The 19,164-nt window shown below is 45.2% G+C and overlaps 1 protein-coding gene across 1 annotated transcript in view; it reads left to right on the forward strand.

Annotated features, from left to right (window-relative positions):
- LOC139554594 (glutamate receptor ionotropic, NMDA 2D-like) overlaps positions 1–18,431 on the forward strand; it is a 76,160-nt gene extending 57,729 nt beyond the window's left edge. The window contains exons 9-14 of the mRNA XM_071367518.1: positions 515–640; positions 931–1,160; positions 8,113–8,273; positions 8,832–9,019; positions 11,434–11,666; positions 12,647–18,431. Coding sequence (XP_071223619.1) covers positions 515–640; positions 931–1,160; positions 8,113–8,273; positions 8,832–9,019; positions 11,434–11,666; positions 12,647–15,709 — 4,001 coding nt within the window. The 3' untranslated portion in view covers positions 15,710–18,431. The remainder of the gene's footprint in view (positions 1–514; positions 641–930; positions 1,161–8,112; positions 8,274–8,831; positions 9,020–11,433; positions 11,667–12,646) is intronic.
- Positions 18,432–19,164: the final 733 nt, after the last annotated feature.

Here is a 19,164-nt window from a genome sequence, read left to right on the forward strand (position 1 = left end):
TTGAAAGTATATTCTTTTATATTAATACTGCTCAGAGAAAGAGATTTTGTTTAACAAGTAATATTTTTTTTCCTCAAAAAGGTAGGGGGCAAAATTATTGACACACCTAAATATTCTTTTAAATAAAGTAGTCAAAGGTTTAGTAACCCTTGACTACTTCATTTATAAGTATCTTTAGCAAACCTTTGACTACTTTATTTATAAGAATATTTAGGGGTGTCAATAATTTTGCCCCCTACCTTTTTGAGAAAAAAGGTATTACTAACAAAATATTTTTCTCTAAGCAGTTTTATTAGTATAAAATAATATAATTACCCAATTTTTGGGAGCAAACAATATAGCTGTTCTAATGATTTATTTTATACAATCATTATCTTTATCAAGGGTGTCGATCATTTCGGACCCCACTATATATAGGGAATTGTAGGGTACCATTTGGGGAGTGTCAATAGCAAGTAGCAAGCTAGCGAGAACCTTGGAACAGAACCCTTGTCTTTCTGATGTGATGTTTCAGAGCCATACAGCCCAGCTGTGTGGGTGATGATGTTCGTCATGTGCCTCTCCGTGGTCGCTGTCACAGTCTTTATTTTCGAGTTCTTCAGTCCCGTCGGCTACAACCGCAGCCTGCAAAGTGCAAAGAGTAAGTCATTTATTACAGTATGGTCATTATTATTTCAGGTTATCACCATTGAAGCAATTGAAGTAGTCGTGATGAGTTTACATACCAGTGTGAGTAGTACCCTGGGGATGTTTATTTTCCATTCAATGTCCATTTCTCTCTCTCTCTCTCTCTCTCTCTCTCTCTCTCTCTCTCTCTCTCTCTCTCTCTCTCTCTCTCTCTCTCTCTCTCTCTCTCTCTCTCTCTCTCTCTCTCTCTCTCTCTCTCTCCCACTCCCCCCTATCTCTTCCCCCCGACCTCTCTCTATCCAGAGACAGGGGGCTCTAAATTCACCATAGGGAAGTCTATCTGGCTGCTGTGGGCTCTGGTCTTCAATAACTCAGTGCCTGTGGAGAACCCCAGAGGAACCACCAGTAAGATCATGGTGCTGGTGTGGGCCTTCTTTGCTGTCATCTTCCTGGCCTCCTACACGGCCAACCTGGCAGCCTTCATGATCCAGGAGGAGTACATCGACACTGTGTCTGGCCTCAGCGACAAGAAGGTGTGTGAGTGAGGAGGCCATTCTGATCCAAGGCCAAGATGGCTATAAATGTCTGTTTCCATAGCACAGTGATGCCTCAATTCTTCACACTTCTCCCAAAGTGTGCACTTGCACATTACCTGTCTATGGATTTAAAAGCATTGCATTGGGGAAGGCAGGGCCGGATTCATGCGGGGGCTTACCAGGGCTGAAGCCCCTGGGCCCAGCACCTTAGGGGGACCAAGAGGAAGCAAACAATTATATATGTTTTACAGTTGAAGTTTACATACACTTAGGTTGGAAATCATTAAAACTCCTTTTTCAACCACTCCACACATTTCTTGTTAACAAACTCTAGTTTTGGCAAGTCGGTTAGGACATCTACTTTGTGCATGACACAAGTAATTTTTCCAACAATTGTTTACAGACAGATTATTTCACTTAGAATTCACTGTATCACAATTCCAGTGGGTCAGAAGTTTACATACACTAAGTTGACTGTGCCTTTAAACAGCTTGGAAAATTCCAGAAAATTATGTCATGGCTTTAGAAGCTTCTGATAGACTAATTGACATAATTTGAGTCAATTGGAGGTGTACCTGTGGATGTATTTCAAGGACTACCTTCAAACGCAGTGCCTCTTTGCTTGACACCATGAGAAAATCAAAAGAGATAAGCCAAATGGTAGACCTCCACAAGTCTGGTTCATCCTTGGGAGCAATTTCCAAATGCCTGAAGGTACCATCTGTACAAACAATAGTACGCAAGTATAAACACCATATGACCACACAGGCGTCATACCGCTCAGGAAGGAGACGTGTTCTGTCTCCTAGAGATGAACGTACTTTGGTGCCAAAAGTGCAAATCAATTCCAGAACAACAGCAAAGGACCTTGTGAAGATGCTGGAGGAAACCGGTACAAAAGTATCTGTATCCACAGTAAAATGAGTCCTATATTGACATAACCTGAAAGGCTGCTCAGCAAGGAAGAAGCCACTGCTCTAAAACCGCCATCAAAAAGCCAGACTACGGTTTGCATCTGCACATGGGGACAAAGATTGAACTTTTTGGAGAAATGTCCTCTGGTCTGATGAAACAAAAATAGAACTGTTTGGCCATAATGACCATCGTTATGTTGGGAGGAGAAAGGAGGAGGCTTGCAAGCCGAAGAACACCATCCCAACCGTGAAGCACGGGGGTGGCAGCATCATGTTGTGGGGGTGCATTGCTGCAGGAGGGACTAGTGAACTTCACAAAATAGATGGCATCATGAGGAGGGAAAATTATGTGGATATATTGAAGCAACATCTCAAGACATCAGTCAGGAAGTTAAATCTTGGTCGCAAATGGGTCTTTCAAATGGACAATGACCCCAAGCATACTTTCAAAGTTGTGGCAAAATGGCTTAAGGACAACAAAGTCAAGGTATTGGAGTAGCCATCACAAAGCCCTGACCTCAATCCTATAGAAAATTTGTGGGCCGAACTGAAAAAGCGTGTGCGAGCAAGGAGGCCTACAAACCTGACTCAGTTACACCAGCTCTGTCAGGAGGAATGGGTCAAAATTCACCCAATTTATTATAGGAAGATTGTGGAAGGCTACCTGAAACATTTGACCCAAGTTAAACAATTTAAAGGCAATGCTACCAAATACGAATTGAGTGTATGTAAACTTCTGACCCACTGGGAATGTGATGAAATAAATAAAAGCTGAAATAAATAATTCTCTTTACTATTATTCTGACATTACACATTCATAATTCCTAAAACAGGGAATTTTTACTAGGATTAAATGTCAGGAATTGTGAAAAACTGAGTTTAAATGTATTTGGCTATGGTGTATGTAAACTTCCGACTTCAACTGTATATATGTATACAGAACAGAAATATAAACGAACTGAAATAAAAGATCCTGGAAATTTTCCATATGCACAAAAAGCTTATTTCTCTCAAATTTTATGGACACATTTGTTTACATCCCTGTTATTGAGCATTTCTCCTTTGCCAAGATAATCCATCCACCTGAAAGGTGTGTAATATCAAGAAGCTGATTAAACAGCATGATCATTACACAGGTGCACCTTGTGTTGGGGACAATAAAAGGCCACTCTAAAATGTGCAGTTTGTCACACAACACAATGCCACTGAAGTTTTGAGGGAGCGTGCAATTGGCATGCTGACTGTAGGAATCTTCACCAGAGGTGTTGCCAGAGAATTGAATGTTCATTTCACTATCATAAGCCACCTCCAACGTTTTTTTTGTTGCCACGCCAGCCCAGGACCTCCACATCCAACTTCTTCACCTGTGGGATCATCTGAGACCAGCCACCCGGACAGCTGATGAAACTGAGGAGTATTTCTGTTTGTAATGAAGCCCTTTTGTGGGGAAAAACTAATTTGGATTGGCTGGGCCTGGCTCCCCAGTGGGTGGGTCTATGCCCTTCCAGGCCCACCCATGGCTGTGCCCCTGCCCAGTCATGTGAAATACTATAGATTAGGGCCTAATGAATTGATTTCAATTGACTGATTTCCTTATATGAACTATAACTCAGTTAAGTCGTTGAAATTGTTGCACTTTGCGTTTATATTTTTGTTCAGTATTAGTATATATATTTTTTTATGATGCAAAAAAAAACACAAATAAAATTGCATTATTTCTTGTAATATTGAATAGTTTTATCACACCACACCAGAGAGCATCATTTTGCCACAGAGAATCAATAGTTAATAAAAAAGTATTGTGGGTTTATTTTTTATCACACTCACATGCAGGTATCTGCCAAAATAAAGGAAACACCAACATAAAGTGTCTTAATGAAAATGGTGTTGGGCCACCAAGAGCTGTCAGAACAGCTTCAATGCGCCTTGGCATAAATTATACAAGTGGACCTAAACCATGCCAGGAAAATGCACCCCCACACCATAACATATACTTTGTATCTCTCGTTTACTCAAGTGTTTCCTTTATTTTGGCAGTTACCGGTATGCCTACAATCGGGAATGCTGCTATTTGGCCAGCATGCGTGCCAAATATACAGCTTGTTGCGTTGTGGCCATAGACATATAATCCATAGAAAGGTTTTATAACTTCTTACCCTTTGACTGTTAAACTAATGGGTACTCTAGCAATGGATGCCAGTCCAGACTTGAAATGCCGTCTATGGATTATATTTCTATGGTTGTTTGCGGTTGTCGTTTTGCCTTTTGAAGATATCAATATACAATTGTGGGAAAAACGTACCGTTTGGAAAGCAAATGCGTACTTCTGAAAAGTCTAATCTGTCAGTACAACCGATAGAAACACATGTTTCTCAACAACTCCCATTTCTTTTGCGAACACCAGCACTGTTTTTCAAAGTAGCTCATCATGAGATAGGCTATTGCCACGATGAGCGCATCGGCCATCACTGTGAGCAGGCTATGGCTTCATCTGTATCATTAGGTGAGACATTGTCCCACCGGAAATGTTATTATGTAGCCTACTGTAGGCAATGGTATATACACTATATATCAAAAGTATGTGGACACCCCTTCAAATTAGTGGATTCAGCTATATCAGCCATATCTGTTGCTGACAGGTGTATGAAATCAAGCACACGAGCATGCAATCTCCATAGACAAACATTGGCAGTAGAATGGCCTTACTGAAGAGCTCAGTGACTTTCAACGTGGCACCGTCACAGAATGCCACCTTTCCAACAAGTCAGTTCGTCAAATTTCTGCCCTGCTAGAGCTGTCCCGGTCAACTGTAAGTGCTGTTATTGTGAAGTGGAAACTTCTAGGAGCAACAACGGCTCAGCCGCGAAGAGGTAGACCACACAAGCTCACAGAACGGGACTGCCGAGTGCTGAAGTGTGTAGCATGTAAAAATCGTCTGTCCTCGGTTGCAACACTCACCATCGAGTTCCAAACTGCCTCAGGAAACAACTCAGCACAATAACTGTTCGTCGGGAGCTTCATGGAATGGGTTTCTATGACCGAGCAGCCGCAGGTCAGGCCTAAGATCATCATCAGCAATGCCAAGCGTCGGCTGGATTGGTGTAAAGCTCGCCGCCACTGGACTCTGGAGCAGAGGAAGCACATTCTCAAGAGTGGTGAATCACGCTTCACCATATGGCAGTCCGACAGGACGAATCTGGATTTGCCGGATGCCAGGAGAATGCTATCTGCTCGAATGCATAGTACCAACTGTAAAGTTTGGTGGATGAGGAATAATGGTCTGGGGCTGTTTCTCATGATTCGGGCTAGGCCCCTTAGTTCCAGTGAAGGGAAATCTTAACGCTACAGCGTACAATGACATTCTAAACAATTCTCTGCTTCCAACTTTGTGGCAACAGTTTGGGGATGTCCCCTTCCTGTTTCAGCATGACAATGCCCCCGTATACAAAGCGAGGTTAATTCAGAAATGTTTTTTTGAGTTCGGTGTGGAAGAACTTGACTGGCCTGCAGAGCCCTGACCTCAACCCCATTGAACACCTTTGGGATGAATTGGAACGCCGACTGCGAGCCAGGCCTAATCAGGCCCAACATCAGTGACCGACCTCACTAATGCTCTTGTGGCTGAATGGCAGCAAATCCCTGCAGCAATGTTCCAACATCGAGTGGAAAGCCTTCCCAGAAGAGTGGAGGCTGTTAAAGCAGCAAACGGGGAGACCAACTCCATATTAATGCCCATGATTTTGGATTGAGATGTTTGATGAGCATCCACATACTTTTGGTCATGTAGTGTATACACTGTACAGTTGAAGTCGGAAGTTTACATACACCTTCGCCAAATACATTTAAACTCAGATTTTCACAGTTCCTGACATTTAATTCTAGTAAAAATTCCCTATCTTAGGTCAGTTAGGATCACCATTTTATTTTAAGAATGTGAAATGTCAGAATAATAGTAGAGAGCATGATTTAATTCAGCTTTTATTTCTTTCATCACATTCCCAGTGGGTCAGATGTCTACATACACTCAATTAGTATTTGGTAGCATTGCCTTTAAATTGTTTAACTTGGGTCAAACGTTTCGGGTAGCCTTCCACAAGCTTCCCACAATAAGTTGGGTGAATTTTGGCCCAATCCTCCTGACAGCTGGTGTAACTGAGTCAGGTTTGTTCGGCCTCCTTGCTCGCACACGCTTTTTCAGTTCAGCCCACAAATGTTCTATAGGATTGAGGTCAGGGCTTTGTGATGGCCATTCCAATACCTTGACTTTGTTGTCCTTAAGCCATTTTGCCACAACTTTGGAAGTATGCTTGGGGTCGTTGTCCATTTGGAAGACCCATTTGCAACCAAGCTTTAACTTCCTGACTGATGTCTTGAGATGTTGCTTCAATATATCCACATAATTTTCCCTCCCCATGATGCCATCTATTTTGTGAAGTTCACTAGTCCCTCATGCAGCAAAGCACCCCCACAACATGATGCTGCCACCCCCGTGCTTCACGGTTGGGATGGTGTTCTTCGGCTTGTAAGCCTCCCCCTTTCTCCTCCAAACATAACGATGGTCATTATGGCCAAACAGTTCTATTTTTGTTTCATCAGAGCAGAAGACATTTCTCCAAAAAGTACGATCTTTGTCCCCATGTGCAGATGCAAACAGTAGTCTGGCTTTTTTATGGCTGTTTTGTAGCAGTGGCTTCTTCCTTGCTGAGCGGCCTTTCAGGTCATGTCGATATAGGACTCGTTTTACTGTGGATACAGATACTTTTGTACCTGTTTCCTCCAGCATCTTCACAAGGTCCTTTGCTGTTGTTCTGGGATTGATTTGCACTTTTGGCACCAAAGTACGTTCATCTCTAGGAGACAGAACGCGTCTCCTTCCTGAGCGGTATGACGCCTGTGTGGTCATATGGTGTTTATACTTGCATACTATTGTTTGTACAGATGGTACCTTCAGGCATTTGGAAATTGCTCCCAAGGATGAACCAGACTTGTGGAGGTCTACCATTTTTTTCCTAAAGTCTTGGCTGATTTCTTTTGATTTTCCCATGGTGTCAAGCAAAGAGGCACTGAGTTTGAAGGTAGGCCTTGAAATACATCCACAGGTACACCTCCAATTGACTCAAATGATGTCAATTAGCCTATCAGAAGCTTCTAAAGCCATGCCATAATTTTCTGGAATTTTCCAAGCTGTTTAAAGGCACAGTCAACTTAGTGTATGTAAACTTCTGACCCACTGGAATTGTGATACAGTGAATTCTAAGTGAAATAATCTGTCTGTAAACAATTGTTGGAAAAATTACTTGTGTCATGCACAAAGTAGATGTCCTAACCGACTTGCCAAAATTATAGTTTGTTAACCATACATTTGTGGAGTGGTTGAAAAACAAGTTTTAATGACTCCTACCTAAGTGTAGGTAAACTTCCGACTTCAACTGTATATATATTTCCTCCTAACATTGTACAAGCCGTGTGTCGCTTCATTGGCCTGGGCTATTGATTGTTTGAATTCAAGACCAGATTATTCTCAGTTTGTCAGTCAGAGTAGCCACTTATTTTGGTAATTTGTGTGGTATTAAAAAATATCCATCTAATGTCTTCTGTCATGACAATTTATGCATTGATCCATACCTAATGTTCCTCCCTCTCACTTCTCTCCCTTTCTAAAGATCTTTGTAATAAAAATGCAAGGAGAGCAGAATTCTGTTCTCTTTGGGGGGAGAAGAAGAAACTGTTTTTAAATGAGGTCTAAGGAAGTTGGGTGGACACCGGACAGCACCACGAGATGCAGACAAAAATCACAAGAACATCTCAAAAGATAGATGCTCAACTTGTTGAGTTGGTTTAGGGCAGCAATCATTTCGAATGTTCTTGCATTTCGGCAGTTCTTTGATTGTTGACATGTCGCTTGATGTATTGTTCGACTGTCCAACTTCCTTAGATCACTATGCATGCATTATTTACGTTGTAATGTACTGTTGTCACTCAACTCTTACCCTGAATCCCCACATCAACCTCTAGTTCCCCCTCTATCCCCCCAGTTCCAGCAGCCCACTGAGCAGTACCCCCCACTCCGATTTGGCACCGTCCCCAACGGGAGCACCGAGGAGAACATCCGCAGCAACTACGCCAACATGCACAACTTCATGATCCGCAACAACCAGAAAGGCGTGGAGGAGGCCATCGACAACCTCAAGACTGGGTCAGTTTGTGTGTTTCTGAAGATGACACCCCGTTCATTTCATTGCATTCAACCAGGACCATGTTCATTAGGCACCAAACGGAAGAAAACAGCCTGAAACATGGAGGGACTACCTAGACTTGTCCAATAAGAAACGCTCATTTTCGTCTTTCCGTTGTAAAACATTTTTTTAATAGGTTTTCTGTTGTGTGCCCTAATGAACATGACCCAGCATAGCAGCCTCTTAGCAACAGTTATCTCCCCATGCAGTCCTGTCCTACTGTATGTGTGTTTATGTCTCTGCTGGGGTTTATAGTGCAAACTACTGTATGAATTATGCTTACATTAGATAAAACACACACACACTTATCATGTTGGAAGCATTAGAGTAGACGTAACAAGTTGTGCGCCTCAGGCGGAGGAGAGACACTTCCCCAAGACGACTTGACCACCAGAAGCTTAGTCCTCACCCGGACTTGACGTACCGTGTTATTAAACCTCACATTCTCACTTATCATTTCACCCTCATCCCCTCTTCTCTTTCTCCCCTCCCTCCCTCCCACCCTCCCTCCCCGTCAGTAAACTAGATGCCTTCATCTATGATGCGGCTGTGCTAAACTACATGGCGAGGAAAGACGAGGGCTGTAAGGTGATGACCATTGGCTCGGGCAAGGTGTTCGCCACCACGGGCTACGGCATCGCCCTGCATAAGAACACCCGCTGGAAACGCCCCGTGGACTTGGCCCTCCTGCAGCTGGTGGGAGACGGTGAGGAGAGAGAAAGGAGTGGTGGAGAGAGGGGTTGGGGACAGGCAGGAGAAGTTGATAAATGTGCTGGCTTGTTAGTGGCAGGCTGGCAGCATCAATCTGTCTCTGCTTTTAGTGGTGGATTGAAGTGAGGAGAAATAAACACTGTCCTGCAGTTCCTTCTGCTTAATTCAGTTGAATGCTGTTCACATTCACGGTTTTACAGTTTGTCCTGCATACTGTACTTTGTACAGTAGACCTACATACTACAGGTAACTGCCAAATTAAAGGAAACACAAACAAAAAGTGTCTTAATAGGGCGTTGGGTCACGTCGAGCCAGAACAGCTTCAATGCACCTTGGCATAGATTCTACAAGTGTCTGGAACTCTATTGGAGGGATGCGACACCATTCTTCCATGAAAAATTCCATAATTTGGTGTTTTTTTGATGGTGGTGGAAAACGCTGTCTCAGGCACCGCTCCAGAATCTCCCATAAGTGTTCAATTGGGTTGAAATCTGGTCTGAGACGGGTATGGCATATGGTTTACATCGATTTCATGCTCAACAAACCATTCAGTGACCACTTGTGCCCTGTTGATGGGGGCATTGTTATCCTATGGGGGCATAGCCATGGTAGCCAAAATATTGGCAAGAAATAATGGTTTGCCCAGCATTTGTATGCATGACCCTAAGCATGATGGGATGTTAATTGCTTAATTAACTCAGGAACCACACCTGTGTGGAAGCATTTGCTTTCGATAGACTTTGTATCCCTCATTTACTCAAGTGTTTCCTTTATTTTGGCAGTTACCTGTAGGACTTAGAGTAGTCCTACATACTCTGTCTTTACAGGAAGCCTGCCATACTGCAACACAGTCAATTCATGTTGAATGTTGGATTTATTGGGGTTGGTTGTGACCCAGATTAAGCCTTAACACGGACTTCAATGGTGATTCTCTATTTAACATGCCTTTTAGTCCATGAGTACTTTAGGCTTAATCTGGGTCTGTGCAATCACCCCCAATACATCATAAAAGGTCTTAAAGATTCCATATATGTGTTCTCAAGTACGGTATCATACTTTGCTAATGTTAAAATCGGGGACTCTTTTTTTTCTTTGTAACTCATCTTTATTTGACTGTCACTCATTTGTTTCCGGTTCTGTGATTAGAAGGTGGTGTTATTCCTTCGGCTTGTGCTGAGGATGTTGCAGCTCTGTCTAAGCTCAGAGAAGCTCTATGTGAAGCCCTGAGTTTGGTCACGATTAAGGGTTGAATGTGAAAGAGAGCGTGTGGAGGTGTTTATTGAAATATGATGAATGAGATTAGGAGTCTGTCACAGTTTATGATCACGCAAATTATAATCAATTGTTTAAAAAACAACACAGTTGTCAGTGAAGTATCGTGACTTTCGTGGTCTAGCACTCGTACTTGACTTTTTCCACTGACTTTGCTGATAGATCCTTTATGGGGGGGAAAATGTACTTACTATGACTGTGGTTGTCCCACCTAGCTATTTTAAGATGACTGCAATGACTGTAAATCACTCTGGATAAGAGTATCTGCTAAATTACTAAAATGTCAATGTAAAAATGTAATCAGAGAGATCACTTTAACTCCTGACTGTGAGTTCTTTACTACACATTCTTGGAAGAATATTTTTGTTAGGTAGATTCTCTTTTATTTTGTTTTATTGGAGTGGATTATGACATTCCAGTCAACATGGTTCATTCATGTTTTTCTAATCCATGTAGTTTGGGCTTTACAATGGGATTTCCAACACAGGGCAGTTAACCTAAGGTTAATATAGTTGAATGTTTCACTGTTTTAACTCTGATGACCAGGGATTTTAAAACACACTTTAAGTAGCTACTCTTACAATGCAGGGTGCTTTAGCCGTCAGACGTGGCTGTCATTTCAATACATGTTGTCTGCTCTCCGCTGAGCACAAACTCTGGGTTTTCCTCCATTTTTCCTTCACAGTGTAACAGTTGTTTTTGATAAATGGAACTAATGGTTTGTGCTGGGAGTCCTATTAGTGTCCGCCACCTTTCATCTGTCGAGGTCACTCTTAACACGGGAGACTCTGTATCCAGGCCATTTCCAACTTCCATCAAAGCTATGCAGCTTCTCTCTCTCCCCCTTTCCTCCGGCTTCCCCCCTCTCTCTTACACACACACACAGGCTTACTCTCTCACATTCTCGCCCCCCCCCACACACACACTATTTTCTCAATTTTCAGCTTTCTTTTTGCCATCATACAACACCTCTGAGCCAGACACACTTTCACCCCTCTTCCTCCTGACCTCTCAACTATTACCTTCCTAGCTTCCCCCTTAAGGTATAAAACAATGCCTGTCCCATAACAACGGCAGATAATCCCTCCTTGTAGTTTTTTTTTATTTCTCTCCCATCTCCTCTTCTCCCACCGTCAGATGAGATCGACATGCTCGAGCGCCTGTGGCTCTCGGGGATCTGTCACAACGACAAGATTGAGGTGATGAGCTCCAAGCTGGACATCGACAACATGGCGGGGGTCTTCTACATGCTGCTGGTGGCCATGGGGCTCAGTCTGCTGGTTTTCGCCTGGGAGCACCTGGTGTACTGGAAGATCAGGCACTGCCTGGGCCGCTCCGGTGGCATGGACTTCCTATTGGCCCTCAGCAGGGTGAGTTACTGACTGATTTATAGTGGTAGTAGTGATGCCCCCTGGTGGTGGTAGTGGTGGTGGTGGTGGTAGTGATGTCCCCTGGTGGTGGTGAAAGGGAAAGGGCTTGGCGCATCAACACATCACAGGCTATGTTTGTACCTCGTTTTAAAAGTGACCCAGTTTTCTCCAAGATTTCAGAGGACATTGTGTTTTCTTACTGCTGCGTTCTACGTCGACGTTCCGGGATCTCTCCGACTGTGACTCCCGCTTTCAATTTCACCGAATGTTGATTCACGTGCTCAACGGGCAATGTTGATTCATGTCCATCAGATTTCTGTCCTCCTGATAAATGAGATTTAGTGGGATGACTCTTGATTTTCAATAAGACATATTGGTATTGAATGATTCTTCTTTAAGTAAAGGTGACAAGGCTGTTATGATTTACATGGCCCCGCCATACAACACACTTAACCAATAATGGTAGCCTATCAGTCTTTTAAGGCTGTAAATTACCTGCATTAGAACTGTCACAAGTTCCTCCTCCGCCCTCATTAGTATTTTGTGGTCAGTTGCCTCCTCTCCGAGAGTACAGAGCAGAGCGAGATTGCATAGAGTGGCATCCGCCATATTCATTGCACGTCACATTTTATGCTAGAGAGGAAAGAAAGGACAAATGATTCTCTTTGAAAGAGTCAGTTCTGACTTACTGTTTGACCACTGCACTAGGAGCTCCAGAGTGCGCAGCACACTAGGGGGTCATTTAGAAAGAGCAGTTGAACTGAGCTTGAGTGCACCGTAATTGCAGACACTGAGGTAAGTGTATGCAGACCTCTATGGGGACACATTTCTGCTACATTTCTGCCACAACTTATGAACATATGTAGCCTAGTTTTACGAGACTTGCGTGACTTTCAGTATCAATGTTCTCATCAAGGGATACTGGGATGTGGAGTTTGATAGCTGTATCCTAACTAGCTTCCCCTTCTATGTCTACACAGGGTATGTACAGTTGCTGCAAGTTTGAAGATGAAACCGTCTCTGGAGGCCTCAGAAACACACTTCCCCTATATCAGAGTGTTCCCACAATGCCACCTCCACCCCAATCCCACATCTCAGCGGCTGTAACCTGTAACACTACTCTTGCCATGGTGCAGCAGCAGCAGAGGCATCATCACCAGCAGCAACAGCAGCATGAGCAGCAGCAGCAGCAGCAGCAGCAGCAGCAGCAGCAGCAACAGCAAGCATACAGCATGCTTCCTGCTGGATCTCCTCCAACTACTGGGTACTCTGCAATGGCCCTTGGGCCATCAAACAGTCCCCTTTTGGAGGGTCCCATGCCGTGCTCCACTTTTCTGCCTCGCCATGACCGCAGATTGGCTGTGGTAGACCGCTGGAACCGTCCCAAGCCCAGCACGGACAAGCCGATTGGTGGCAGCGGTGGGATCCCAGACATGGCACAGTTTCAACAGGGCTTGCCCCCTCATTGGGCTGGGGGAGCCAGTGGAGGGGACGGGAGTCTGGATGAATACAAACGATACTATGGCCCGATCGATCCAGAGGGCTTAGGGGCAAATGCTGACCCACAAACAGGTGGCTCTCAAACCCCCAAAACGAACCAGAGGGGGACAAAGTCCTCAGGAATGCCTAGACTACCTTCTAAAGGACCGCCCCCTGGGCACTTAATGTCCAAGCCCCCTCTACCGCTCCCCTCATCCCCACATCCACCGCCATTTTGGAGAAGAGGCAGCCTCCCGAAAAGAAAGGGCTCCGGGGGGCCTCTGTATGAGAACATCCTCCCCTTGGGGAGAAGAGGGGGAGGGCGGTACGGAGCAAGGGATGGAGGTGGCAGGCGAGGCCGTCGCCCTCCCCCACTCCCATTGCCTGTCCCTGTCGCGTCCCCTGCCCTCACTACCCCTACCACTCCCTCTCATTCCGCCCTCTACACCTCCAGCTCCTGCTCCTCCACCTCATCCAGTTCATCCTCGTCCTCATCCTCCGTCTCCCTCTCACGGTCCAACTCACCCTCATCCTCCACCATCACATACACATCGTCCCAGAGTTTTAAGTACAGGGCTGGCAGTAGGGATGTCGAGGACGTTTATGACTCTGATGAGCTGATAGAGGAGTCTAGCCTCCTGCTAGGACGGAGAAAGGGCAAATCCCGACGCATGTCCTCTCGCTCACTGCCTTGCAGTCCACCCCCTCCGCCTGTACCACCCCGCAAGCCTCGTCTACAGTATGAGAGAGAGAGGGCTGGGAGCCAGCTAGCCCAGCTGCAGGAGTGGTGGACCTCCTGGGGCGAGAGAGAAAGACTTAGAGGAACAGGAACCAGGGCCGAGGGGAAGGAGGAGAAACGGCATCACAAAGACAGAGAAAGGGAGAGAAAGAGAAGGAAGAAAGGCCGGAAGAAAAAAAAGAGAGAGGAGAAGGAGAGAGAGCGGGAGCGCAAGCGGCATAAAGTGAAGAAGAAGAAGAAGAAAGAGGAGAAGGTGAAGAGAAGAGATCGGGGCAAGCGATCAGAGCACGAGGAGGGAGGTGGTGAACAGAGAGGGCAGCTCAAAGCGATAACGCAAGAGGCCTACTCCTCCTACCCGGCTCTGAGGCGTGACTCTATGAGGAAAAAGAGTGAAGGTTCTATCAGAAGTTACGGATGGGATATTCCAAGGGATGAAGACAGGAGAGATAGCGAGGACAAGGAAATAGATGATGGAGAGGACACTAGAGGCAAGGAAAGACACAGAAGTCCTTACTCTCGCCACAGGCATGCAGGTAGGCCTTCCAGTTCCAGCAAGCAGTACCAGAGCCCCAGAAAACCCTCAACCGCTGTCAAATTCTGGGGAGCGGGAAACCCATCGTCAGAGATTCCTTCATCTGCATTTCTGCCACTGATCCCCCTCTCGTCCAGGCGCAGGAGTAAGGGTTCAGATAGAGAGGCCCTAGGGAAAGAAGGGGAGACGCGCCCCCTGTTGGGCAGGAACGAGAAAGTGGAGGTTCACTCCAAAGAAGGTTTGTCGTTTCATGAGTGGGATTCCGAAGATGATGATGAAGATTCCGAGGAGGAACGGAGAAAAGTGGAGCAAGAGAAGAGACACGAGAGAAGACGAAGGACCGCATCAGAGTCCGAAAGGGAAAGTGATAAGATGGTGGGCATCTACTCAGACGACGACGGCTCCTCGGGAGAATTTGGAAAGTTCGAAAGGTACTGGGAGGGTCATGAGGGTAGAGCGGTTGGGGGAATAGGAGGGGGAGGTTGGTTTTTCGGCACTTATCCCGCCAGAGAAAAAGCTGGCAGCATAAACAGTAGGGATGGCTCGTTATTGGGCCGTGGGGAGGGATGGGGCGGAGCAGGGGGAGCAGGGGAAGGTGGCTGGGGTTCAGGGAGGATAGGTGGTACACAGTGGCCTCCACCTCCATTGACACCACCAGCTCCTCGAAGATACTGGTCCGTGGACAAGCTTCCCGTGAAGGAGGAGAAGAAAGAGAAACGGAAGGACAAGGACAAAGGGCGAGGTGATGTGGCTTGCAACTGCCAATCTGCCCTCGAACATCAACACGCTCACTCTAAGTTGGCCATGGTGAGCTCTCCTAGCCAGGAGGAACTATTTCTACACTGTCAAAGCTTTGTGACTAGCGCCAATTCCAAACGGCATTCCTTCAAACCCGACCGGACCCAGAATCAACCCAAATCGGGAAGCCAGTCCAACCTCAGCATCCAGAGGACAGACCGCATTCGGCAGCCTTCTACATCGCAGGCCCTCATCCCCTCCCTCCCTCCACCAACACTCCCAGCCCTTCCTGCCCCTCCCTCCTCATCCCATCCCATCCACGTCCTTCCTCCCAACTCCTCCTCTTCGGTCTCGTCTCCCTCTGTAGTATCCTCCACCCCAGGCGCCCCCCAGCCGTCTTCTATGGCTTCTGCTAGTGCCAAACTCCTGTACCAGAGACTGCGCTCAGTGCCCCAGCCCCAAAGGTTACAGTCACCTCACCTGCCCCTCAAGGCCAAGAGCCTCTGCTCACGGAGGGGGTCCGCACACTTCTCCAGTGTGGAGAGCGAGGTGTGAGGCGAATCATAGACACCTACCTGGGTAGGAAACACCGACCTATTCAGACAACCTTGGGTCATGACTGTTTGGCAACCGCAGTTTTGTATCTCAGCCCCCTGTAACTCTTGCACAACCCCCATTGTCCAGTCAGAGGGAGTGCACAGCAATGTCATGTTTACTGGGGCTCTCTTCATTCTGGTCAGAGTATCTGTACGACTACATGTGTTGTTGGTAAACTGAAATTGGTGTCAGAAGTGGGATCTCCGAAATGGGGGTCGTCCTCCTGACACGGCCGTGTCTTTGGGTCTTGAAGTGAAGTGGTTGTTATTGTTCAGTTATATTTGTTCATGAGGGCTCAGGTACTCGTTCATAGGCCTCCCTACTGAGGGCTCCAATGCAGGAACATCTGACTCACATCCCTGAAACATTAACCTCCAACGTTCCTTTACCGAACGGTTTACACCTCACAGGCCTGTGAAATCCGAGGGTCATAGTTGTGTACGTTCTATGTTTCACGTTTAGGGAGAATAGAATAGTAGCTAGCTCTCTCGGTTTTCCCCATTCACCCTCTCGAACTCATATTTGATGTTCTGTGTCTGTGTTTTACCGTGTTTGTATTCTTGACAACAGGGTAAGTCGACTGTGACTGATCTTATACTGTGCCAAACTTCAGCGGAGCTTACATACAATGCTGTTTCATTGATACCACAGGTACTCCCCCATTCATGACCCTCTTGAGCAATACATTACCTGCACACCAACAGTTCATGCATTTTATATTTTAAAAGGTTATTTTACTAGAGTGTTGTTATAAACTGAGACAAATGTTTTAATTTTGACAAAATGTAAGCACTGTGCTGTACTATACTGGGTACAAGCCAAATGTTTTCAACTACCTAACGTCATTGGCAGCCTCCCCCCCCCCCCCCCCCCCCATAAGACAGAATGTAGCCTTGACCTAGTCTGCTGCAACTATGAAGACACTATAAGATTGTAGCATTTTGGGGGGGGGGGGGACTAGATGGAATTGTCGGACATGTGGCCCCACAGGTGGTCAGGATTCATTCTCTGTGTCCCAGTAACGATGTCAACATGATAGGTGCCTAAATGATGCTACCAGAGATGCGTTTGTGAATCCGTAATCAAGAGCTAGCTTGCTCAGAGCAATTTGACGGGAAAGCTGATACCTGCACAGTCAGATGTACTTTCAAATCAGCCAGTTTCCCACCAACCTTTAGCATTAGCATTAGCATTAGCAACAGGAAGTTGAGTAGCGGAGAGTGAACACTGTTACGACTTTTTGTGTGTGTTGTCAGTAACCCACAAGGCTAGTTCCATCTTCTCCATATAGTCTGTTTAGCGCATTCATCTGCCAGTGACTGCATCTGAGCCATAATTCAGCTGAAGAAAAAAAAGAGTAACCTTAGTTAACACGAAGTTGTTGTGTAAAGTTTGTCTGCATTTCTTTGAATATCTAGATATATATCGCATATATATATATTTGTGTAGTTGGGTAGCATTAGAGTAATTGTTGTTTAGCATCTTGATATGGGGATATTGTTTATCATTCCAGTGCCATTAGATAAGATATGAATGTTCCATGTGAAGGAAATATCTCCTTTTTTCACCCACAATTGGGAGCGCTCTTTGTTGCTAAAAGTATAGGTTTTTATTCTTAAAACCTAGTTAACCCAAGAGCGGTAGGAACACAATGGAAGCAGTGCTTTGCTTGTTACAATCAACAGCTTGCAAGAATCCAATGACGAGGCTAACCCGTGGGCGAAATGTTACCTGCTAAGGTATTTGTACCACAATTTAACCGAAATCTCTGTCCCTTGTCCTTGTCTATTTGTTGTGTTGATGAGTGTCTGCAATTGTAAACCGTTCTATTTTTTATTAAGTATCTGTGAATATTTCTTTCATCTCAATAATAGCATATCTATATATAATAATATATTTCAAAGATAAGATCTTATCTGTTAAGTTTGTCTACTAAATTTACAGTATTATCTAGGAAGCTGGCTTTTTGTCTGTCTTACCTGGTCTCAAAACCCAGTGAAATCAGAGACCAGTACCTGACTGTGTTCTTACCGACCATCGACCACGATTAGTTAACAATGATATTCGCGATGTGACGAAGGTGTGTGTCTGACGACCGTGTCACTGTAGTAGTGTAAGTTTGGGCCTTGGCTGTAACACGTTATTAATAACCATTATATTATATTATATTAGGTATTTTTACCAGGGCATAGTCTGCTCAGTAACACCAATGAGATACTGAGCCTGGATTTCAACTGTACCAATGAGTTGAAGTGTACAGCGACTTCTTTAAACACCGAAACTCAATGTGGTCTAGCGGGCAGCAACAGGCTTTTTGTTGCGTCATGCAGCAGTATACTATCTATGGTGAGCCATACCAGGACTGTGGCGTGTGTTCCCTCTCTGCGAACCTGCGTCTGTCGTGCTGAACTAAACGAAAAAACACACTGTGTTCCTCCATAATAATCCCCACTGTAGTGCCCCAGTCCAGCGCTGTCTCCGTCCACTAACCCTGCTGTCTTTACTCCACACTGTGTCCAGACGGACTTGCACTGCGTCACTGTGTGAGAATCATTGTGTCATAATGGGGCAGAACACAGTGGTCACGTTGGGCTGCCGCACCACTGGAAAGACAATACTGTGCTGTACTGCAAGCAGAACAGAATAAAAATAATTTTTGTATTAAAACCTCTTCCCCTCATTTCCATTTTTCTTTGGGTCGGCGTCACAGAAGCGGGTGCGGGAGGGATGATTGGGAAAACGTGGAGCGAGTGATAAATCTGTCCACAAATCTCAATGAGGACATGTTGTGCAGAAGACAGTCTGTCCTTAGAAAAGTACAACGGTTTTATCACAGCGAGTGACACTGTAGTGGAGAGACTATAGATGAGGTGTTCTCATTCACACACACAGCTGCAGCCCATGGTTAGGGTCCACGTCCAGTTCAATTCTTTCACAGGTCAAGTTCATTTGTCCTATTGCACAGGAACACACTGTGTACACATTACAATTCAATTCTTACTTGCAGGTTCACCTCTCAACAATGCAACTAGAAAGGCGGTTCGTCGAAGCTCACGTCCAAAGTGTTGACTCAAATGTGTTTTTACCATGTACCAGCTCTGGACTAGGAACACTCACACACACATACCAATGTATACGTGAGCTCGTTAATGCCAATAACACATTTCATTGAGATGGAACCCCTCAGCAGGAGCATTTACAGTGCAGTGCATTGTTACGAGTTAGCTAGGGCCATCAATAAACACCTTAATGGATGTTGGTTGACAGCCATTTTGTGCCAGAGTGCCTATCTTCCATCACCCCTCACTGCGAGAAGGTCAGTTATCACCCACCCAGTTAAAGTGAAAAATGATTAGATGGATCTGTATAAGATATTGTAAGAGCAGGAATGGGATTTTGTTTTATAAGGGGTA

This window comes from Salvelinus alpinus, chromosome 26 (genome assembly GCF_045679555.1).
Source record: "Salvelinus alpinus chromosome 26, SLU_Salpinus.1, whole genome shotgun sequence".
Lineage (NCBI taxonomy): Eukaryota > Metazoa > Chordata > Actinopteri > Salmoniformes > Salmonidae > Salvelinus > Salvelinus alpinus.